At 52.2% G+C, this 23970-nt stretch overlaps 1 protein-coding gene across 1 annotated transcript in view; it reads left to right on the top strand.

The window, feature by feature from the left end:
- LOC147095555 (class I histocompatibility antigen, F10 alpha chain-like) overlaps positions 1-23970 on the top strand; it is a 125439-nt gene that overhangs the window by 71468 nt on the left and 30001 nt on the right. The window contains exon 2 of the mRNA XM_085973660.1: positions 16806-17066. Coding sequence (XP_085829786.1) covers positions 16806-17066 — 261 coding nt within the window. The remainder of the gene's footprint in view (positions 1-16805; positions 17067-23970) is intronic.

Raw genomic sequence — 23970 nt, 5'->3', positions numbered from 1 at the left:
TATCTCCCAGGTTACTGTTCCTGGTTAGAGATAGTCTGGGTGTGTCCCAGGTTACTGTTCCTGGTTAGAGATAGACCGTGTGTGTCCCAGGTTACTGTTCCTAGTTAGAGATAGACTGAATTTGTCACAGGTTACTTTTACAGGTTAGAGATAGACCAGTTGTGTCCAGGTTACTGTTACAGGTTATTGATAGTGTGGGTGTGTCCCAGGTTACTTTTCCAGGTTAGAGAGAGACAGGTTGTGTCCCAGGTTACTGTTCCTTGGGCAGAGATAGACCTGGTGTGTCCCAGTATACTTTTTCTTGGTTCTAGACAGACCAGGTGTGTCCCAGGTTACTGTTCCTGGTTAGCGTTAGACTGGGTGTGTCGCAGGTTACTCTTCCAGGTTAGAGATAGACCGGGTCTGTCCCAGGTTATTGTTCCTAGTTACAGATAGACCGTGTGTGCCCAGATTACTCTTCCTGGTTAGAGATAGTCTGGGTGTGTCCCAGGTTACTGTTCCTGGTTAGCGGTAGACCGGGTGTGCCCCAGGTTACTGTTCCAGTTTAGAGATAGACCGGGTGTGTCCCAGTTTACTGTTCCAGGTTAGAGATAGACCGGGTGTGTCCCAGGTTACTGTTCCAGTTTAGTGATAGACCGGGTGTTTCCCAGGTTACTGTTCTTTGGTTATCGATACACCAGTTGTGCCCCAGGGTACTATTCTGTTTAGAGATAGACCGGGTGTGTCCCAGGTTACTGTTCCTGGTTAGAGATAGACCAGGTGTGTCCCAGGTTACTGTTCCTGTTTAGAAATAGACCAGGTGTGTCCCAGGTTACTGTTCCTGGTTAGAGATTGACCGTGTGTGTCCCAGATTACTGTTCCTGGTTAGAAATAGACCGTGTTTGTCCCAGGTTATTGTTCCTGGTTAGAGTTAGACCGGATGTGTCCCAGGTTACTTTTCCTTGTTTATAAATAGACCGGGTGATTCCCAGATTAGTCTTCCTGGTTAGAGATAGACCGGGTGTGTCCCAGGTTACAGTTCCTGGTTAAAGATAGACCGCTTGTGTCCCAGGTTAATGTTCCAGGTTAGAGATAGACTGGGTGTGTCCCAGGTTACAGTTCCAGGTTGGAGATGGACCGGGTGTGTCCCAGGTAACTCTTCCAGGTTAGAGATAGACCGGGTGTGTCCCAGGTTACTTTTCCAGGTTAGAGGTAAGACCAGGTGTGTCCCAGGTTACTGTTCCAGGTTAGAGATAGACCTTGTGTGTCACAGGTTACTGTTCCAGCTTAGAGATAGACCAGGTGTGTCCCAGTTTACTGTTCCAAGTTAGAGATAGACCGGGTGTCCAGATTACTGTTCCTGGTTAGAGATAGACTGGGTATGTCCCAGTTTACTATTCCTAGTTAGAGATAGACTGGGTGTGTCCCAGGTTACTGTTCCTGGTTAGAGATAAGACCAGGTGTGTCCCAGGTTACTGTTCCAGGTTAGAGTTAGACCAGGTGTGTCCCAGGTTACTTTTGCTTGGTGATAGACAGATTGGATGTGTCCCAGGTTACTGTTCTAGGTTAGAGATTGACCGGGTGTGTCCCAGGTTACAGTTTCAGGTTAGAGATAGACCGGGTGTGTCCCAGGTTACTCTTACAGGTGAGAGATAGACCGGGTCTGTCCCAGGTTACTGTTCCACGTTAGAGATAGACCGGGTGTGTCCCAGCTTACTCTTCCAGATTAGAGATAGACCAGCTGTGTCCCAGGTTACTGATCCTGGTTAGAGATAAGACCAGGTGTGTGCCAGGTTACTTTTGCTTGGTTATAGGCAGACCGAGTGTGTCCCAGGTTACTGTTCCTGGTTAGAAATAGACTGGGTTTGTCCCAGGTTACAGTTCTTGGTTAGAGATAGACCGGGTGTGTCCCAGGTTATTCTTCCAGCTTAGCGATAGACCGGGTGTGTCCCAGGTTACTCTTCCAGGTTAGAGATAGACCGGGTGTGTCCCAGGTTACTGTTCCAGGTTAGAGATAGACCGGGTGTGTCCCAGGTTACTGTTCCAAGTTAGAGATAGACCAGGTGTGTCCTAGTTTATTGTTCCAGGTTAGAGGTAGACCGGGTGTGTCCCAGGTGAGTGTTCCAGGTTAGAGATGGACCAGGTGTGTCCCAGATTACTCTTCCAGGTTAGAGATAGACCGGGTTTGTCCCAGGTTACTCTTTCTTGGTTATAGACAGACCGGGTGTGTCCCAGGTTACTGTTCCAGGTTGGAGCTAGACCGGGTGTGTCCCAGTTTACTGTTCCATGTTAGAGATAGACCAGGTGTGTCCCAGGTTACTGTTCCTGGTTACAGATAAAGCAGGTTTCTCCCAGGTTACTGTTCCTGGTTAGAGATAGACTGGGTGTGTCCCGGGTTACTGTTCCTGGTTAGAGATAGACCAGGTGTGTCCCAGGTTACTGTTCCAGATTGGAGATAGACTGGGTGTGTCTCAGGTTAGTGTTCCACATTAGAGACAGACCGGGTGTGTCCCAGCTTACTCTTCCAGGTTAGAGATAGACCAGCTGTGTCCCAGGTTACTGATCCTGGTTAGAGATAAGACCAGGTGTGTCCCAGGTTACTTTTGCTTGGTTATCGGCAGACCGAGTGTGTCCCAGGTTACTGTTCCTGGTTAGAGATAGACTGGGTGTGTCCCAGGTTCCGGTTCCAGGTTAGAGATAGACCGGGTGTGTCCCAGGTTACTGTTCCAGGTTAGAGATAGACCGGGTGTGTCCCAGATTACTGTTCCAGGTTAGAGATAGACCAGGTGTGTCCCAGGTTATTGTTCCAGGTTAGAGATAGACCGGGTGTGTCCCAGGTGAGTGTTCCAGGTTAGAGATGGACCAGGTGTGTCCCAGATTACTCTTCCAGGTTAGAGATAGACCGGGTTTGTCCCAGGTTACTGTTCCTGGTTAGAGATAGACTGGGTGTGTCCCAGGTTACTGTTCCTAGTTAGAGATAGACCAGGTGTGTCCCAGGTTACTCTACCAGTTTAGAGATGTACCGGGTGTGTCCCAGATTACTCTTCCAGGTTAGAGATCGACCGGGTGTGTCCCAGGTTACTCTTTCTTGGTTTTCGACAGACCGGGTGTGTCCCAGGTTACTGTTCCAGGTTAGAGATAGTCCGGGTGTGTCCCAGGGTACTGTTCCATGTTAGAGATAGACCAGGTGAGTCCCAGGTTACTGTTCCTGGTTACAGATAAAGTAGGTTTCTCCCAGGTTACTGTTCTTGGTTAGAGATAGACCGGGTGTGTCCCAGGTTACTCTTCCAGGTTAGTGATAGACCGGGTGTGTCCCAGGTTACTGTTCCTTGTTTAGAGATAGATCAGCTGTATCCCAGGTTACTTTTGTTTGGTTATAGGCAGACCGGGTGTGTCCCAGGTTACTGTTCCTGGTTAGAGATAGACCAGGTGTGTCCCAGGTTACTGTTCCAGGTTAGAGATAGACTGGGTGTGTCCCAGATTACTCTACCAGTTTACAGATAGACCTGGTGTGTCCCAGTTTACTGTTCCTGGTTAGAGATAGATTGGGTGGGTCCCAGGTTACTCTTCCAGGTTAGTGATAGAGCGGGTATGTCCCAGGTTACTTTTCCAGGTTAGAGAGAGACAGGGTGTGTCCCAGGTTACTGTTCCTTGGTTATCGGTAAACCGTGTGTGACCCAGGTTAATGTTACTTGGTCAGAGATAGATCGGGTGTGTCCCAGGTCACTTTTCCAGGTTAGTGATAGACCGGGTGTGTCCCAGGTTACTGTTCCTTCGTTAGAGATAGACCAGGTGTGTCCCAGGTTACTTTTGCTTGGTTATAGACAGACCGGGTGTGTCCCAGTTTATTGTTCCAGATTAGAGATAGACTGGGTGTGTCCTAGGTTACTGTTCCTTGGTTATATATAGACCGGGTGTGTTCCAGGTTACTGTTCCAAGTTAGAGATAGACCGTGTGTGTCCCAGGTTACTGTTCCTGGTTAGCGGTAGACCGGGTGTGCCCCAGGTTACTGTTCCAGGTTAGAGATAGACCGGGTGTGTCCCACGTTACATTTCCAGATTAGAGATGGACCGGGTGTGTCCCAGGTTACTGTTCATGGTTAGAGATAGACCGGGTGTGTCCCAGGTTACTGTTCCAAGTTGGAGATAGACCAGGTGTGTCCCAGGTTACTGTTCCAGCTTAGAGATAGACCAGATGTGTTCCAGGTTGGAGATAGACTGGGTGTGTCCCTGGTTACTGTTCCTGGTTAGAGATAGACCGGATATCTCCCAGGTTACTGTTCCTGGTTAGAGATAGTCTGGGTGTGTCCCAGGTTACTGTTCCTGGTTAGAGATAGACCGTGTGTGTCCCAGGTTACTGTTCCTAGTTAGAGATAGACTGAATTTGTCACAGGTTACTTTTACAGGTTAGAGATAGACCAGTTGTGTCCAGGTTACTGTTACAGGTTATTGATAGTGTGGGTGTGTCCCAGGTTACTTTTCCAGGTTAGAGAGAGACAGGTTGTGTCCCAGGTTACTGTTCCTTGGGCAGAGATAGACCTGGTGTGTCCCAGTATACTTTTTCTTGGTTCTAGACAGACCAGGTGTGTCCCAGGTTACTGTTCCTGGTTAGCGTTAGACTGGGTGTGTCGCAGGTTACTCTTCCAGGTTAGAGATAGACCGGGTCTGTCCCAGGTTATTGTTCCTAGTTACAGATAGACCGGGTGTGCCCAGATTACTCTTCCTGGTTAGAGATAGTCTGGGTGTGTCCCAGGTTACTGTTCCTGGTTAGCGGTAGACCGGGTGTGCCCCAGGTTACTGTTCCAGTTTAGAGATAGACCGGGTGTGTCCCAGTTTACTGTTCCAGGTTAGAGATAGACCGGGTGTGTCCCAGGTTACTGTTCCAGTTTAGTGATAGACCGGGTGTTTCCCAGGTTACTGTTCTTTGGTTATCGATACACCAGTTGTGCCCCAGGGTACTATTCTGTTTAGAGATAGACCGGGTGTGTCCCAGGTTACTGTTCCTGGTTAGAGATAGACCAGGTGTGTCCCAGGTTACTGTTCCTGTTTAGAAATAGACCAGGTGTGTCCCAGGTTACTGTTCCTGGTTAGAGATTGACCGTGTGTGTCCCAGATTACTGTTCCTGGTTAGAGATAGACCGTGTTTGTCCCAGGTTATTGTTCCTGGTTAGAGTTAGACCGGATGTGTCCCAGGTTACTTTTCCTTGTTTATAAATAGACCGGGTGATTCCCAGATTAGTCTTCCTGGTTAGAGATAGACCGGGTGTGTCCCAGGTTACAGTTCCTGGTTAAAGATAGACCGCTTGTGTCCCAGGTTAATGTTCCAGGTTAGAGATAGACTGGGTGTGTCCCAGGTTACAGTTCCAGGTTGGAGATGGACCGGGTGTGTCCCAGGTAACTCTTCCAGGTTAGAGATAGACCGGGTGTGTCCCAGGTTACAGTTCCTGGTTAAAGATAGACCGCTTGTGTCCCAGGTTAATGTTCCAGGTTAGAGATAGACTGGGTGTGTCCCAGGTTACAGTTCCAGGTTGGAGATGGACCGGGTGTGTCCCAGGTAACTCTTCCAGGTTAGAGATAGACCGGGTGTGTCCCAGGTTACTTTTCCAGGTTAGAGGTAAGACCAGGTGTGTCCCAGGTTACTGTTCCAGGTTAGAGATAGACCTTGTGCGTCACAGGTTACTGTTCCAGCTTAGAGATAGACCAGGTTTGTCCCAGTTTACTGTTCCAAGTTAGAGATAGACCGGGTGTCCAGATTACTGTTCCTGGTTAGAGATAGACTGGGTATGTCCCAGTTTACTATTCCTAGTTAGAGATAGACTGGGTGTGTCCCAGGTTACTGTTCCTGGTTAGAGATAAGACCAGGTGTGTCCCAGGTTACTGTTCCAGGTTAGAGTTAGACCAGGTGTGTCCCAGGTTACTTTTGCTTGGTGATAGACAGATTGGATGTGTCCCAGGTTACTGTTCTAGGTTAGAGATTGACCGGGTGTGTCCCAGGTTACAGTTCCAGGTTAGAGATAGACCGGGTGTGTCCCAGGTTACTCTTGCAGGTGAGAGATAGACCGGGTCTGTCCCAGGTTACTTTTCCACGTTAGAGATAGACCGGGTGTGTCCCAGCTTACTCTTCCAGATTAGAGATAGACCAGCTGTGTCCCAGGTTACTGATCCTGGTTAGAGATAAGACCAGGTGTGTGCCAGGTTACTTTTGCTTGGTTATAGGCAGACCGAGTGTGTCCCAGGTTACTGTTCCTGGTTAGAGATAGACTGGGTTTGTCCCAGGTTACAGTTCTTGGTTAGAGATAGACCGGGTGTGTCCCAGGTTATTCTTCCAGCTTAGCGATAGACCGGGTGTGTCCCAGGTTACTCTTCCAGGTTAGAGATAGACCGGGTGTGTCCCAGGTTACTGTTCCAAGTTAGAGATAGACCAGGTGTGTCCTAGTTTATTGTTCCAGGTTAGAGGTAGACCGGGTGTGTCCCAGGTGAGTGTTCCAGGTTAGAGATGGACCAGGTGTGTCCCAGATTACTCTTCCAGGTTAGAGATAGACCGGGTTTGTCCCAGGTTACTCTTTCTTGGTTATAGACAGACCGGGTGTGTCCCAGGTTACTGTTCCAGGTTGGAGCTAGACCGGGTGTGTCCCAGTTTACTGTTCCATGTTAGAGATAGACCAGGTGTGTCCCAGGTTACTGTTCCTGGTTACAGATAAAGCAGGTTTCTCCCAGGTTACTGTTCCTGGTTAGAGATAGACTGGGTGTGTCCCGGGTTACTGTTCCTGGTTAGAGATAGACCAGGTGTGTCCCAGGTTACTGTTCCAGATTGGAGATAGACTGGGTGTGTCCCAGGTTAGTGTTCCACATTAGAGACAGACCGGGTGTGTCCCAGCTTACTCTTCCAGGTTAGAGATAGACCAGCTGTGTCCCAGGTTACTGATCCTGGTTAGAGATAAGACCAGGTGTGTCCCAGGTTACTTTTGCTTGGTTATCGGCAGACCGAGTGTGTCCCAGGTTACTGTTCCTGGTTAGAGATAGACTGGGTGTGTCCCAGGTTCCGGTTTCAGGTTAGAGATAGACCGGGTGTGTCCCAGGTTACTGTTCCAGGTTAGAGATAGACCGGGTGTGTCCCAGATTACTGTTCCAGGTTAGAGATAGACCAGGTGTGTCCCAGGTTATTGTTCCAGGTTAGAGATAGACCGGGTGTGTCCCAGGTGAGTGTTCCAGGTTAGAGATGGACCAGGTGTGTCCCAGATTACTCTTCCAGGTTAGAGATAGACCGGGTTTGTCCCAGGTTACTCTTTCTTGGTTATAGACAGACCGGGTGTGTCCCAGGTTACTGTTCCAGGTTGGAGCTAGACCGGGTGTGTCCCGGGTTACTGTTCCTTGTTAGAGATAGACCAGGTGTGTCCCAGGTTACTGTTCCAGATTGGAGATAGACCAGGTGTGTCCCAGGTTACTGTTCCTGGTTACAGATAAAGCAGGTTTCTCCCAGGTTACTGTTCCTGGTTAGAGATAGACTGGGTGTGTCCCGGGTTACTGTTCCTGGTTAGAGATAGACCAGGTGTGTCCCAGGTTACTCTACCAGTTTAGAGATAGACCTGGTGTGTCCCAGTTTACTGTTCCTGGTTAGAGATAGATTGGGTGGGTCCCAGGTTACTCTTCCAGGTTAGAGAGTGCCCTGGTGTGTCCCAGGTTACTGTTCCTTGCTTATCGATAAACCGTGTGTGACCCAGGTTACTGTTCCTTGGTCTGAGATAGATCGGGTGTGTCCCAGGTCACTTTTCCAGGTTAGTGATAGACCAGGTGTGTCCCAGGTTACTGTTCCTTCATTAGAGATAGACCAGGTGTGTCCCAGGTTAATTTTGCTTGGTTATAGACAGACCGGGTGTGTCCCAGGGTATTGTTCCAGATTAGAGATAGACCGGGTGTGTCCTAGGTTACTGTTCCTTGGTTATAGATAGACCGGGTGTGTCCCAGGTTACTGTTCCAGGTTAGAGATAGACCATGTGTGTCGCAGGTTACTGTTCCTGGTTAGCGGTAGACCGGGTGTGCCCCAGGTTACTGTTCCAGGTTAGTGATAGACCGGGTGTGTCCCAGGTTACAGTTCCAGGTTGGAGATAGACCGGGTGTGTCCCAGGTTACTGTTCCAGGTTAGAGATAGACCGGGTGTGTCCCAGGTTACACTTCCAGGTTAGAGATAGACCGGGTGTGTCCCAGGTTACTATTCCAGGTTAGAGATAGACCGGGTGTGTCCAGGTTACTGTTCCTGGTTAGAGATAGACTGGGTGTGTCCCAGGTTACTGTTCCTGGTTAGAGATAAGACCAGATGTGTCCCAGGTTACTCTTCCAGGTGAGAGATAGACCGGGTGTGCCCCAGGTTACTGTTCCACGTTAGAGACAGACCGGGTGTGTCCCAGCTTACTCTTCCAGGTTAGAGATAGACCAGCTGTGTCCCAGGTTACTGCTCCTGGTTAGAGATAAGACCAGATGTGTCCCAGGTTACTTTTGCTTTGTTATAGGCAGACCAAGTTTGTCCCAGGTTACTGTTCCTGGTTAGAGATAGACTGGGTGTGTCCCAGGTTACTGTTCCTGGTTAGAGATAGACCGGGTGTGTCCCAGGTTACTCTTCCAGCTTAGAGATAGACCGGGTGTGTCCCAGCTTACTCTTCCAGGTTAGAGATAGACCGGGTGTGTCCCAGGTTACTGTTCCAGGTTAGAGATAGACCAGGTGTGTCCCAGGTTATTGTTCCAGGTTAGAGATGGACCGGGTGTGTCCCAGGTTTCTCTACCAGGCTAGAGATGTACCGTGTGTGTCCCAGATTACTCTTCCAGGTTAGAGATAGACTGGGTGTTTCCCAGGTTACTCTTTCTTGGTTATAGACAGACCGGGTGTGTCCCAGGTTATTGTTCCAGCTTAGAGATAGACCGGGTGTGTCTCAGGTTACTCTACAAGTTTACAGATAGACCTGGTGTGTCCCAGTTTACTGTTCCTGGTTAGAGAAAGATTGGGTGGGTCCCAGGTTACTCTTCCAGGTTAGTGATAGAGCGGGTATGTCCCAGGTTACTTTTCCAGGTTAGAGAGAGACAGGGTGTGTCCCAGGTTACTGTTCCTTGGTTATCGGTAAACCGTGTGTGACCCAGGTTAATGTTACTTGGTCAGAGATAGATCGGGTGTGTCCCAGGTCACTTTTCCAGGTTAGTGATAGACCGGGTGTGTCCCAGGTTACTGTTCCTTCGTTAGAGATAGACCAGGTGTGTCCCAGGTTACTTTTGCTTGGTTATAGACAGACCGGGTGTGTCCCAGTTTATTGTTCCAGATTAGAGATAGACCGGGTGTGTCCTAGGTTCCTGTTCCTTGGTTATATATAGACCGGGTGTGTCCCAGGTTACTGTTCCTGGTTAGCGGTAGACCGGGTGTGTCCCAGGTTACTGTTCATGGTTAGAGATAGACCGGGTGTGTCCCAGGTTACTGTTCCAGCTTAGAGATAGACCAGATGTGTTCCAGGTTGGAGATAGACTGGGTGTGTCCCTGGTTAGAGATAGACTGGATATCTCCCAGGTTACTGTTCCTGGTTAGAGATAGTCTGGGTGTGTCCCAGGTTACTGTTCCTGGTTAGAGATAGACCGGGTGTGTCCCAGGTTACTCTTTCTTGGTTATAGACAGACCAGGTGTGTCCCAGGTTATTGTTCCAGCTTAGAGATAGACCGGGTGTGTCCCAGGTTACTCTACAAGTTTAGAGATAGACCTGGTGTGTCCCAGTTTACTGTTCCTGGTTAGAGATAGATTGGGTGAGTCCTAGGTTACTCTTCCAGATTAGTGATAGAGCGGGTATGTCCCAGGTTACTTTTCCAGGTTAGAGAGAGACCTGGTGTATCCCAGGTTACTGTTCCTTGGTTATCGATAAAGCGTGTGTGACCCAGGTCACTGTTCCTTAGTCAGAGATAGATCGGGTGTGTCCCAGGTTACACTTCCAGGTTAGAGATAGACCGTGTGTGTCCCAGGTTACTGTTCCAGGTTTGAGATAGACCGGGTGTGTCCCAGGTTACTGTTCCAGGTTAGAGATAGACCGGGTGTGTCCCAGGTTACTGTTCCAGGTTGGAGATAGACCAGGTGTGTCCCAGGTTACTGTTCCTGGTTAGCGGTAGACCGGGTGTGTCCCAGGTTACTATTCCTAGTAAGAGATAGACTGGGTGTGTCCCAGGTTACTGTTCCTGGTTAGAGATAAGACCAGGTGTGTCCCAGGTTACTGTTCCAGGTTAGAGTTAGACCAGGTGTGTCCCAGGTTACTTTTGCTTGGTGATAGACAGATCGGATGTGTCCCAGGTTACTGTTCCAGGTTAGAGATAGACCGGGTGTGTCCCAGGTTACTCTTCCAGGTGAGAGATAGACCGGGTGTGTCCCAGGTTATTGTTCCACGTTTGAGATAGACCGGGTGTGTCCCAGCTTACTCTTCAAGGTTAGAGATAGATCAGGTGTGTCCCAGGTTACTGTTCCACGTTTGAGATAGACCGGGTGTGTCCCAGCTTACTCTTCCAGGTTAGAGATAGACCAGGTATGTCCCAGGTTACTGCTCCTGGTTAGAGATAAGACCAGATGTGTCCCAGGTTACTTTTGCTTTGTTATAAGCAGACCGAGTGTGTCCCAGGTTACTGTTCCTGGTTAGAGGTAGACTGGGTGTGTCCCAGGTTACTGTTCCTGGTTAGAGATAGATTGGGTGAGTCCTAGGTTACTCTTCCAGATTAGTGATAGAGCGGGTATGTCCCAGGTTACTTTTCCAGGTTAGAGAGAGACCTGGTGTATCCCAGGTTACTGTTCCTTGGTTATCGATAAAGCGTGTGTGACCCAGGTCACTGTTCCTTAGTCAGAGATAGATCGGGTGTGTCCCAGGTTACACTTCCAGGTTAGAGATAGACCGTGTGTGTCCCAGGTTACTGTTCCAGGTTTGAGATAGACCGGGTGTGTCCCAGGTTACTGTTCCAGGTTAGAGATAGACCGGGTGTGTCCCAGGTTACTGTTCCAGGTTGGAGATAGACCAGGTGTGTCCCAGGTTACTGTTCCTGGTTAGCGGTAGACCGGGTGTGTCCCAGGTTACTATTCCTAGTAAGAGATAGACTGGGTGTGTCCCAGGTTACTGTTCCTGGTTAGAGATAAGACCAGGTGTGTCCCAGGTTACTGTTCCAGGTTAGAGTTAGACCAGGTGTGTCCCAGGTTACTTTTGCTTGGTGATAGACAGATCGGATGTGTCCCAGGTTACTGTTCCAGGTTAGAGATAGACCGGGTGTGTCCCAGGTTACTCTTCCAGGTGAGAGATAGACCGGGTGTGTCCCAGGTTATTGTTCCACGTTTGAGATAGACCGGGTGTGTCCCAGCTTACTCTTCAAGGTTAGAGATAGATCAGGTGTGTCCCAGGTTACTGTTCCACGTTTGAGATAGACCGGGTGTGTCCCAGCTTACTCTTCCAGGTTAGAGATAGACCAGGTATGTCCCAGGTTACTGCTCCTGGTTAGAGATAAGACCAGATGTGTCCCAGGTTACTTTTGCTTTGTTATAAGCAGACCGAGTGTGTCCCAGGTTACTGTTCCTGGTTAGAGGTAGACTGGGTGTGTCCCAGGTTACTGTTCCTGGTTAGAGATAGACCGGGTGTGTCCCAGGTTACTGTTCCAGCTTAGAGATAGACCGGGTGTTACCCAGCTTACTCTTCCAGGTTAGAGATAGACCGGGTGTGTCCCAGGTTACAGTTCCAGGTTAGAGATAGACCAGGTGTGTCCCAGGTTATTGTTCCAGGTTAGAGATAGATCGGGTGTGTCCCAGGTTACTGTTCCAGATTAGAGGTAGAACGGGTGTGTCCCAGGTTACTGTTCCTGGTTAGAGATAGACCAGTTGTGTCCCAGGTTACTCTACCAGGTTAGAGATGTACCGGGTGTGTCCCAGATTACTGTTCCTGGTTAGAGATAGACCGGGTGTTTCCCAGGTTACTGTTCCAGGTTAGAGATAGACCGGTGTGTCCCAGGTTACTGTTCCAGGTTAGAGATAGACCAGTTGTGTCCCAGGTTACTCTACCAGGTTAGAGATGTACCGGGTGTGTCCCAGATTACTGTTCCAGGTTAGAGATAGACCGAGTGTTTCCCAGGTTACTCTTTCTTTGTTATAGACAGACCGAGCGTGTCCCAGGTTACTGTTCCTGGTTACAGATAAAGCAGATTTCTCCCAGGTTACTGTTCCTGGTTAGAGATAGACCGGGTGTGTCCCAGGTTACTCTTCCATGTTTGTGATAGACCGGGTGTGTCCCAGGTTACTGTTCCTTGGTTAGAGATAGAACAGGTGTATCCCAGGTTACTTTAGCTTGGTTATAGGCAGACCGGGTGTGTCCCAGGTTACTCTTCCAGGTTAGAGATAGATCGGGTGTGTCCCAGGTCACTTTTCCAGGTTAGAGATAGACTGAGTGTGTCCCAGCTTACACTTCCAGGTTAGAGATAGACCGGGTGTGTCCCAGGTTACTGTTCCTTGGTTATCGATAAACCGTGTGTGACCCAGGTTACTTTTCCTTGGTCAGAGATAGATCGGGTGTGTCCCAGGTCACTTTTCCAGGTTAGAGATAGACCGGGTGTGTCCCAGCTTACACTTCCAGGTTAGAGATAGACCGGGTGTGTCCCAGGTTACTGTTCCAGGATAGAGATAGACCAGGTGTGTCCCAGGTTACTGTTCCAGGTTGGAGATAGACCAGGTGTGTCCCAGGTTACTGTTCCTGTTTAGCAGTAGACCGGGTGTCCCCCAGGTTACTGTTCCAGATTAGTGATAGACCGGGTGTGTCCCAGGTTACAGTTCCAGGTTAGAGATGGACCGGGTGTGTCCCAGGTTACTGTTCCAGGTTAGAGATAGACCTGGTGTGTCCCAGTTTAGTATTCCTGGTTAGAGATAGACCAGGTGTGTCCCAGGTTACTTTTGCTTGGTTATGGACAGACTGGGTGTGTCCCTGGGTATTGTTCCAGATTAGAGATAGACCGGGTGTGTCCCAGGTTACTGTTCCAGGTTAGAGACAGACCAGGTGTGTCCCAGGTTACTGTTCCTGGTTACAGATAAAGCAGATTTCTCCCAGGTTACTGTTCCTGGTTAGAGATAGACCGGGTGTGTCCCAGGTTACTCTTCCATGTTTGTGATAGACCGGGTGTGTCCCAGGTTACTGTTCCTTGGTTAGAGATAGAACAGGTGTATCCCAGGTTACTTTAGCTTGGTTATAGGCAGACCGGGTGTGTCCCAGGTTACTGTTCCTGGTTAGTGATAGACCGGGTGTGTCCCAGGTTACTGTTCCAGGTTAGAGAAAGACCGGGTGTGTCCCAGATTACTCTACCAGTTTACAGATAGACCTGGTATGTCCCAGTTTACTGTTCCTGGTTAGAGATAGATTGGGTGGGTCCCAGGTTACTCTTCCAGGTTAGTGATAGAGCGGATATGTCCCAGGTTACTTTTCCAAGTTAGAGAGAGACCTGGTGTGTCCCAGGTTACTGTTCCTTGGTTATCGATAAACCATGTGTGACCCAGGTTACTTTTCCTTGGTCAGAGATAGATCGGGTGTGTCCCAGGTCACTTTTCCAGGTTAGAGATAGACTGGGTGTGTCCCAGCTTACACTTCCAGGTTAGAGATAGACCGGGTGTGTCCCAGGTTACTGTTCCTTGGTTATCGATAAACCGTGTGTGACCCAGGTTACTTTTCCTTGGTCAGAGATAGATCGGGTGTGTCCCAGGTCACTTTTCCAGGTTAGAGATAGACCGGGTGTGTCCCAGCTTACACTTCCAGGTTAGAGATAGACCGGGTGTGTCCCAGGTTACTGTTCCAGGATAGAGATAGACCAGGTGTGTCCCAGGTTACTGTTCCAGGTTGGAGATAGACCAGGTGTGTCCCAGGTTACTGTTCCTGTTTAGCAGTAGACCGGGTGTCCCCCAGGTTACTGTTCCAGATTAGTGATAGACCGGGTGTGTCCCAGGTTACAGTTCCAGGTTAGAGATGGACCGGGTGTGTCCCAGGTTACTGTTCCAGGTTAGAGATAGACCTGGTGTGTCCCAGTTTAGTATTCCTGGTTAGAGATAGACCAGGTGTGTCCCAGGTTACTTTTGCTTGGTTATGGACAGACTGGGTGTGTCCCTGGGTATTGTTCCAGATTAGAGATAGACCGGGTGTGTCCTAGGTTTCTGTTCCTTGGTTATAGATAGACCGGGTGTGTCCCAGTCTACTGTTCCAGGTTAGAGATAGACCGTGTGTGTCCCAGGTTACTGTTCCAAGTTAGAGATAGACCGGGTTTGTCCCAGGTTACTGTTCCAGTTTAGTGATAGACCGGGTGTGTCCCAGGTTACTGTTCCAGGTTGGAGATAGACCAGGTGTGTCCCAGGTTACTGTTCCAGTTTAGTGATAGACCGGGTGTGTCCCAGGTTACTGTTCTAGGTTGGAGATAGACCAGGTGTGTCCCAGGTTACTGTTCCAGCTTAGAGATAGACCAGATGTGTTCCAGGTTGGAGATAGACCGGGTGTGTCCCTGGTTGCTGTTCCTGGTTAGCGATAGACCGGATATCTCCCAGGTTACTGTTCCTGGTTAGAGATAGTCTGGTTGTGTCCCAGGTTACTGTTCCTGGTTAGAGATAGACCGGGTGTGTCCCAGGTTACTGTTCCTAGTTAGAGATAGACCGAATGTGTCACAGGTTACTTTTCCAGGTTAGAGATAGACCGGGTGTGTCCAGGTTACTGTTACTGGTTAGAGATTGAACGGGTGTGTCCCAGGTTACTCTTCCAGGTTAGTGATAGAATGGGTGTGTCCCAGGTTACTTTTCCAGGTTAGCGAGAGAAAGGTTGTGTCCCAGGTTACTGTTCCTTGGGCAGAGATAGACCTGGTGTGTCCCAGTTTACTTTTTCTTGGTTGTAGACAGACCGGGTGTGTCCCAGGTTACTGTTCCTGGTTAGCGTTAGACCGGGTGTGTCGCAGATTACTCTTCCAGGTTAGAGATAGACCGGGTGTGTCCCAGGTTATTGCTCCTAGTTAGAGATAGACCGGGTGTGCCCAGATTAATGTTCCTGGTTAGTGGTAGACCGGGTGTGCCCCAGGTTACTGTTCCAGGTTAGAGATAGACCGGGTGTGTCCCAGGTTACTGTTCCAGGTTAGAGATAGACCAAGTGTGTCCCAGGTTACAGTTCCAGGTTAGAAATAGACCAGGTGTGTCCCAGGTTACTATTCCTGGTTAGAGATAGACCGGGTGTGTCCCAGGGTACTGTTCCTAGTTAGTGATAAAGCAGGTGTGCCCAGATTACTGTTCCTGGTTGGAGATAGTCTGGGTGTGTCCCAGGTTACTGTTCCTAGTTAGAGATAGACCAGATGTGTACCAGGTTACTTTTCCAGGTTAGAGATAGACCGGGTGTGTCCCAGCTTACTGTTCCTCGTTAGAGATAGAACGGGTGTGTACCAGGTTACTCTTCCAGGTTAGAGAGAGATATGGTGTGTCCCAGGTTACTGTTCCTTGGTCAGAGATAGACCCTGTCTGTCCCAGGTTACTGTTTCTTGGTTATAGACAGACCGGGTGTGTCCCAGGTTACTGTTCCAGGTTAAAGATAGACCAGGTGTGTCCCAGGTTACTGTTCCTGGTTAGCGTTAGACCGGGTGTGTCCCACGTTACTCTTCCAGGTTAGTGATAGACCGGGTATTCCCAGGTTACTCTTGCTGGTTAGAGATAGACCGGGTGTGTCCCAGGGTTACTATTCATTGTTAGAGATAGACTGGGTGTGGCCCAGGTTACTGTTCCTGGGTTAGAGATGGACCAGGTGTGTTCCAGGTTACTGTTCCTGGTTAGAGATATACCGGGTGTGTCCCAGGTTACTGTTCATTGTTAGAGGTAGACCGGGTGTGCCCCAGGTTACTGTTTCTCATTAGAGATAGACCGGGTGTGTCCCAGGTTACTCTTCCAGGTTAGAGATAGACCATGTTTATCCCAGGTTACTGTTCCAGTTTAGAGATAGAGCAAGTTTGTCCCAGGTTACTGTTCCAGGTTTGTGATAGACCGGGTGTGTCCCAGGTTACTGTTCCAGGTTAGAAATAGACCGGGTGTGTCCCAGGTTACTGTTCCAGGTTAGAGATAGACCGGGTGTGTCCCAGGTTACTTTTCCTTGGTTAGAGATGGACTGAGTGTGTCCCAGGTTACTGTTCCAGGTTAGAGATAGACCGGGTGTGTCCCAGGTTACTCTTCCATGTTAGAGATAGACCGCATGTGTCCCAGGTTACTGTTCCAGGTTAGAGGTAGACCGGGTGAGTCCCAGTTTACTGTTCCTGGTTAGAGATAGACCGGGTGTGTCCCAGGTTACTGTTCCAGGTTAGAGATAGACCGGGTGTGTCCCAGGTTACTGTTCCAGGTTAGAGATAGACCGGGTTTGTCCCAGGTTACTGTTCCAGGTTAGAGATGGACCGGGCGTGTCCCAGTTTACTGTTCCAGGTTAGAGATAGACCGGGTGTGTCCCAGGATCCTGTTCCAGGTTAGAGATAAATCGGATGTGTCCCAGGTTACTGTTCTAGGTTAGAGATCTTCTGTTTAACACTGCAACCGCTCGAATGTGTCCCAGACTCTCCCACGTGTCCCCACAGACTCCATCGGTCTTCTCAGTGACTCTGGTTCCATGTTTATTCCCTGTTCGGAGGAGCTGCAGCCATCTTATTGTGACCCAGTTTAATTGTATTAAGTTTATAACATCAGATGTTGTGATAAAATGGTGTGCTATTGGAGATTGTCATTGTGTGAATGGGCTTCAATTTGAACAGTGTTTTTAAATGTTTATTAACCTGTCCCTTTAATTGTTTATTTTACAGACACTAACTCAATTACTGTGATGTACACGGCAATCTCTGGCATTAGTGACTTTCCCGAGGTTACTAATATTGCGATGGTGAAGGGAGTTCAACTTAATTATCATGACACTGATATCCGTCGGATGATCCCCAGGCAGCAGTTCATGGCAGACGCTTTCAACGTGGAAATGTGGGAATATTTTACAGGTGTCGGGAACAGACTGTCCAACATAGCAAAGGAGAATCTGAATACGATAATGAAGGGAACAAACCAGACATCCGGTAAGATAAGCAGAATCTCCCACTGACTGCCCTGTTTAATGGATGCCAGACGGGTACCCAGCCGTAGTTATACTGCACTCTGTGACACTGGAGTGTATAGTGTATGGGCCACTGTGAATCAGGGACACAGAGACGGTTATTCCGTTCCTTCTCCCTGTTCTGATCGCGATATTTACAAAGTTCTGTCCACATTGACGAAGATCAGGAGAGGTTTGTGACAGAGCAAGTTGAGAATATGGTGAGATGGTTGAGATCATCCAGGAAAGGGGAGCTTGTTGGGCAACTCCTGGCTTCTTGTTGTGTCTCGGTGCATATTCATGTATCTGGGGGTGAGATCGGTCTTTTCCAATATTGCAGAACGGGCAATGCCAATCCAGAGGCAGTGTGAAAGAAGAATGGGACTCTCTGTGATAAATAATTCAGAGAGATCAGGAAGTGAAGACTATTAGGGACAGAGGCACTCACTCCTGGATGGAGAATGTGCGGAGACCATTCAACAGATTGTAACACTAATGAGCATGCGTGTTGGGAGGAGAGGTCGATGATCCTGCTGAAGCAACGACCTTTTAACTATGTGTACTGGTCTATGTCCAACGCTCTACTCAGCCCATCTCCCAGCACTGACCCCTGGGACACTCCACTCAGCCCATTTCCCAGGACTGACTCCTGAGACACTCCACACAGCCCATCTCCCAGCATTGACCCCTGGGACACTCCACTCAGCCAATCTCCCAGCACTGACCCCTGGGACACTCCACTCAGCCCATCTCCCAGCACTGACCCCTGGGACACTCCACACAGCCCATCTCACAGCACTGACCCCTGGGACACTCCACTCAGCCCATCTCCCAGCACTGACACATGGGACACTCCACTCAGCCCATCTCCCAGCACTGACCCCTGGGACACTCCACTCAGCCCATCTCCCAGCACTGACCCCTGGGACAATCCACTCATCCCATCTCCCAGCACTGACCCCTGGGACACTCCACTCAGTCCATCTCCCAGCACTGACCCCTGGGACACTCCAATCAGCCCATCTCCCAGCACTGACACCTGGGACACTCCACTCAGCCCATCTCCAAGCACTGACCCCTGGGACACTCCACTCAGCCCATCTCCCAGCACTGACCCCTGGGACACTCCACTCAGTCCATCTCCCAGCACTGACCCCTGGGACACTCCACTCAGCCCATCTCCCAGCACTGACCCCTGGGACACTCCACTCAGCCCATCTCCCAGCACTGACCCCTGGGACACTCCACTCAGCCCATCTCCTAGCACTGACCCCTGGGACACTCCACTCAGCCCATCTCCCAGCACTGACCCCTGGGACACTCCACTCAGCCCATCTCCCAGCACTGACCCCTGGCACACTCTACTCAGCCCATTTCCCAGGACTGACTCCTGAGACACTCCACACAGCCCATCTCCCAGCACTGACCCCTGGGACACTCCACTCAGCCCATCTCCCAGCACTGACCCCTGGGACACTCGGCTCAGCCCATCTCCCAGCACTGACCCCTGGGACACTCCACTCAGCCCATCTCCCAGCACTGACCCCTGGGACACTCCACTCAGCCCATCTCCCAGCACTGACCCCTGGGACACTCCACTCAGCCCATCTCCCAGCACTGACCCCTGGGACACTCCACACAGCCCATCTCACAGCACTGACCCCTGGGACACTCCACTCAGCCCATCTCCCAGCACTGACCCCCTGGGACACATCACTCAGCCCATCTCCCAGCACTGACCCCTGGGACACTCCACTCAGCCCATCTCCCAGCATTGACCCCTGGGACACTCCACTCCGCCCATTTCCCAGGACTGACTCCTGAGACACTCCACACAGCGCATCTCCCAGCACTGAGCCCCGGGACACTCGCCTCAGCCCATCTCCCAGCACTGACCCCTGGGACACTCCACTCAGCCCATCTCCCAGCACTGACCCCTGGGACACTCCACTCAGCCCATCTCCCAGCACTGACCCCCTGGGACACTTCACTCAGCCCATCTCCCAGCACTGACCCCCGGGACACTCCACTCAGCCCATCTCCCAGCATTGACCCCTGGGACACTCCACTCCGCCCATTTCCCAGGACTGACTCCTGAGACACTCCACACAGCGCATCTCCCAGCACTGACCCCTGGGACACTCCACTCAGCCCATCTCCCAGCACTGACCCCCTGGGACACTTCACTCAGCCCATCTCACAGCACTGACCCCTGGGACACTCCACTCAGCCCATCTCCCAGCACTGACCCCTGGGACACTCCACTCAGCCCATCCCCCAGCACTGACCCGTGGGACGCTCCACTCAGCCCATCTCACAGCACTGACCCCTGGGACACTCCACCCAGCCCATCTCCCAGCACTGACCCCTGGGACACTCCACTCAGCCCATCTCCCAGCACTGACCCCTGGGACACTCCACTCAGCCCATCTCCCAGCACCGACCCCTGGGACACTCCACTCAGCCCATCTCCCAGCACTGACCCCCGGGACACTCCACTCAGCCCATCTCCCAGCACTGACCCCTGGGACACTCCACTCAGCCCATCTCCCAGCACTGACCCCTGGGACACTCCACTCAGCCCATCTCCCAGCACTGACCCCCGGGACACTCCACTCCGCCCATCTCCCAGCACTGAACCCTGGGAAACTCCACTCAGCCCATCTCCCAGCACTGACCCCTGGGACACTCCACTCAGCCCATCTCCCAGCACTGACCCCCGGGACACTCCACTCAGCCCATCTCCCAGCACTGACCCCTGGGACACTCCACTCAGTCCATCTCCCAGCACTGACCCCTGGGACACTTCACTCAGCCCATCTCCCAGCACTGAACCCTGGGACACTCCACTCAGCCCATCTCCAAGCACTGAACCCTGGGACACTCCACTCAGCCCATCTCCCAGCACTGACCCCTGGGACACTCCACTCAGCCCATCTCACAGCACTGACCCCTGGGACACTCCACTCAGCCCATCTCCCAGCACTGACCCCTGGGACACTCCACTCAGCCCATCTCACAGCACTGACCCCTGGGACACTCCACTCAGCCCGTCCCCCAGCACTGACCCCCGGGACACTCCACTCAGCCCATCTCCCAGCACTGACCCCTGGGACACTCCACTCATCCCATCTCCCAGCACTGACCCCTGGGACACTCCACTCAGCCCATCTCCTAGCACTGACCCCTGGGACACTCCACTCAGCCCATCTCCCAGCACTGACCCCTGGGACACTCCACTCAGCCCATCCCCCAGCACTGACCCCCGGGACACTCCAATCAGCCCATCTGTCAGCACTGACCCCTGGGACACTCCGCTCAGCCCATCTCACAGCACTGACCCCTGGGACACTCCACTCAGCCCATCTGTCAGCACTGACCCCTGGGACACTCCGCTCAGCCAATCTCACAGCACTGACCCCAGGGACACTCCTCTCAGCCCATCTCACAGCACTGACCCCTGGGACACTCCACTCAGCCAATCTCACAGCACTGACCCCAGGGACACTCCACTCAGCCCATCTCCCAGCACTGACCCCTGGGACACTCCACTCAGCCCATCTCGCAGCACTGACCCCTGGGACACTCCTCTCAGCCCATCTCACAGCACTGACCCCTGGGACACTCCACTCAGCCCATCTCCCAGCACTGACCCCTGGGACACTCCACTCAGCCCATCTCCCAGCACTGACCCCTGGGACACTCCTCTCAGCCCATCTCACAGCACTGACCCCTGGGACACTCCACTCAGCCCATCTCCCAGCACTGACCTCTGGGACACTCCACTCAGCCCATCTCCCAGGACTGACCTCTGGGACACTCCACTCAGTCCATCTCCCAGCACTGACCCCTGGGACACTCCACTCAGCCCATCTCCCAGCACTGACCTCTGGGACACTCCACTCAGCCCATCTCCCAGCACTGACCCCTGGGACACTCCACTCAGCCCATCTCCCAGCACTGACCCCTGGGACACTCCACTCAGCCCATCTCCCAGGACTGACTCCTGGGACACTCCACTCAGCCCATCTCCCAGCACTGACCCCTGGGACACTCCACTCAGCCCATCTCCCAGCACTGACCCCTGGGACACTCCACTCAGCCCATCTCACAGCACTGACCCCTGGGACACTCCACTCAGCCCATCTCCCAGCACTGACCCCTGGGACACTCCACTCAGCCCATCTCCCAGCACTGACCCCTGGGACACTCCACTCAGCCCATCTCCCAGCACTGACTCCTGGGACACTCCACTCAGCCCATCTCCCAGCACTGACCCCTGGGACACTCCACTCAGCCCATCTCCAAGCACTGACCCCTGGGACACTCCACTCAGTGCATCTCCCAGCACTGACCTCTGGGACACTCCACTCAGCCCATCTCCCAGCACTGACCCCAGGGACACTCCACTCAGCCCATCTCCCAGCACTGACCCCTGGGACACTCCACTCAGCCCATCTCCCAGCACTGACCCCTGGGACACTCCACTCAGCCCATCTCCCAGCACTGACCCCTGGGACACTCCACTCATCCCATCTCCCAGCACTGAACCCTGGGACACTCCACTCAGCCCATCTCCCAGCACTGACCCCTGGGACACTCCACTCAGCACATCTCCCAGCACTGACCCCTGGGACACTCCACTCAGCCCATCTCCCAGCACTGACCCCTGGGACACTCCACTCAGCCCATCTCCCAGCACTGACCCCTGGGACACTCCGCTCAGCCAATCTCCCAGCATTGACCCCTGGGACACTCCACACAACCCATCTCACAGCACTGACCCCCGGGACACTCCACTCAGCCCATCTCCCAGCACTGACCCCTGGGACACTCCACACAGCCCATCTCACAGCACTGACCCCTGGGACACTCCACTCAGCCCATCTCCCAGCACTGACCCCTGGGACACTCCACTCAGCCCATCTCCCAGCACTGACCCCTGGGACACTCCACACAACCCATCTCCCAGCACTGACCCCTGGGACACTCCACTCAGCACATCTCCCAGCACTGACCGCTGGGACACTCCACTCAGCCCATCTCCCAGCACTGACCCCTGGGACACTCCACTCAGCCCATTCCCCAGCACTGACCCCTGGGACACTCCACACAGCCCATCTCCGAGCACTGACCTCTGGGACACTCCACTCATCCCATCTCCCAGCACTGACCCCTGGGACACTCCACTCAGCCCATCTCCCAGCACTGACCCCTGGGACACTCCACTCAGCCCATCTCCCAGCACTGACCCCAGGGACACTCCACTCAGCACATCTCCCAGCACTGACCCCTGGGACACTCCACTCAGCCCATTCCCCAGCACTGACCCCTGGGACACTCCACTCCGCCCATCTCCCAGCACTGGCCCCCGGGACACTCCACTCAGCCCATCTCCCAGCACCGACACCTGGGACACTCCACTCAGCCCATCTCCCAGCACTGACCCCTGGGACACTCCACTCAGCGCATTCCCCAGCACTGACCCCTGGGACACTCCACACAGCCCATCTCCGAGCACTGACCCCTGGGACACTCCACTCAGCCCATCTCACAGCACTGACCCCTGGGACACTCGGCTCAGCCCATCTCCCAGCACTGACCCCTGGGACACTCCACTCCGCCCATCTCCCAGCACTGACCCCTGGGACACTCCACTCAGCCCATCTCCCAGCACTGACCCCAGGGACACTCCACTCAGCACATCTCCGAGCACTGACCCCTGGGACACTCCACTCAGCCCATCTCACAGCACTGACCCCTGGGACACTCCACTCAGCCCATCTCCCAGCACTGACCCCTGGGACACTCCACTCAGCCCATTTACCAGCATTGATCCCTGGGACACTCCACTCAGCCCATCTCCCAGCACTGACCCCCGGGACACTCCACTCAGCACATCTCCCAGCACTGACCCCCGGGACACTCCACTCAGCCCATCTCCCAGCACTGACCCCTGGGACACTCCGCTCAGTCCATCTCCCAGCACCAACCCTCCATGTCTATCTGATTCTTCATTCCCTTTCCACTCTGATCAGACTGTGACTCTAACCCTCCATCCGCCCTGATTCTACAGCCCCTTTCCACTCTGATCAGACTGTGTCTCTAACCCTCCATTTCTATCTGATTCTACAGCCCCTTTCCCCTCTGATCAGACTGTGACTCTAACCCTCCATTTCTATCTGATTCTACAGCCCCTTTCCCCTCTGATCAGACTGTGACTCTAACCCTCCATTTCTATCTGATTCTACAGTCCCTTTCCCCTCTGATCAGACTGTGACTCTAACCCCCCATTTCTAACTGATTCTGCAGCCCCTTTCCCCTCTGATCAGACTGTGACTCTAACCCTCCATTTCGATCTGATTCTACAGTCCCTCTCCCCTCTGATCAGACCGTGACTCTAACCCCCCATTTCTAACTGATTCTGCAGCCCCTTTCCCCTCTGATCAGACTGTGACTCTAACCCTCCATTTCGATCTGATTCTACAGTCCCTTTTCCTTCTGATCAGACTGTGACTCTAACCCTCCATTTCTACCTGATTCTACAGTCCCTTTCCCCTCTGATCAGACTGTGAATCTAACCCTCCATTTCTATCTGATTCTACAGTCCCTTTCCCCTCTGATCAGACCGTGACTCTAACCCCCCATTTCTATCTGATTCTACAGCCCCTTTCCCCTCTGATCAGACTGTGACTCTAACCCTCCATTTTTAACTGATTCTACAGCCCATTTCCCCTCTGATCAGACTGTGACTCTAACCCTCCATTTCTATCTGATTCTACAGTCCCTTTCCCCTCTGATCAGACTGTGACTCTAACCCCCCATTTCTAACTGATTCTGCAGCCCCTTTCCCCTCTGATCAGACTGTGACTCTAACCCTCCATTTC

The sequence above is a fragment of the Somniosus microcephalus genome, unplaced genomic scaffold (genome assembly GCF_052327205.1).
Source record: "Somniosus microcephalus isolate GS21.2 unplaced genomic scaffold, FLI_Smic_1.0 unresolved_chr1, whole genome shotgun sequence".
NCBI lineage: Eukaryota > Metazoa > Chordata > Chondrichthyes > Squaliformes > Somniosidae > Somniosus > Somniosus microcephalus.
This window is presented reverse-complemented; position numbering and strand designations above follow the sequence as displayed.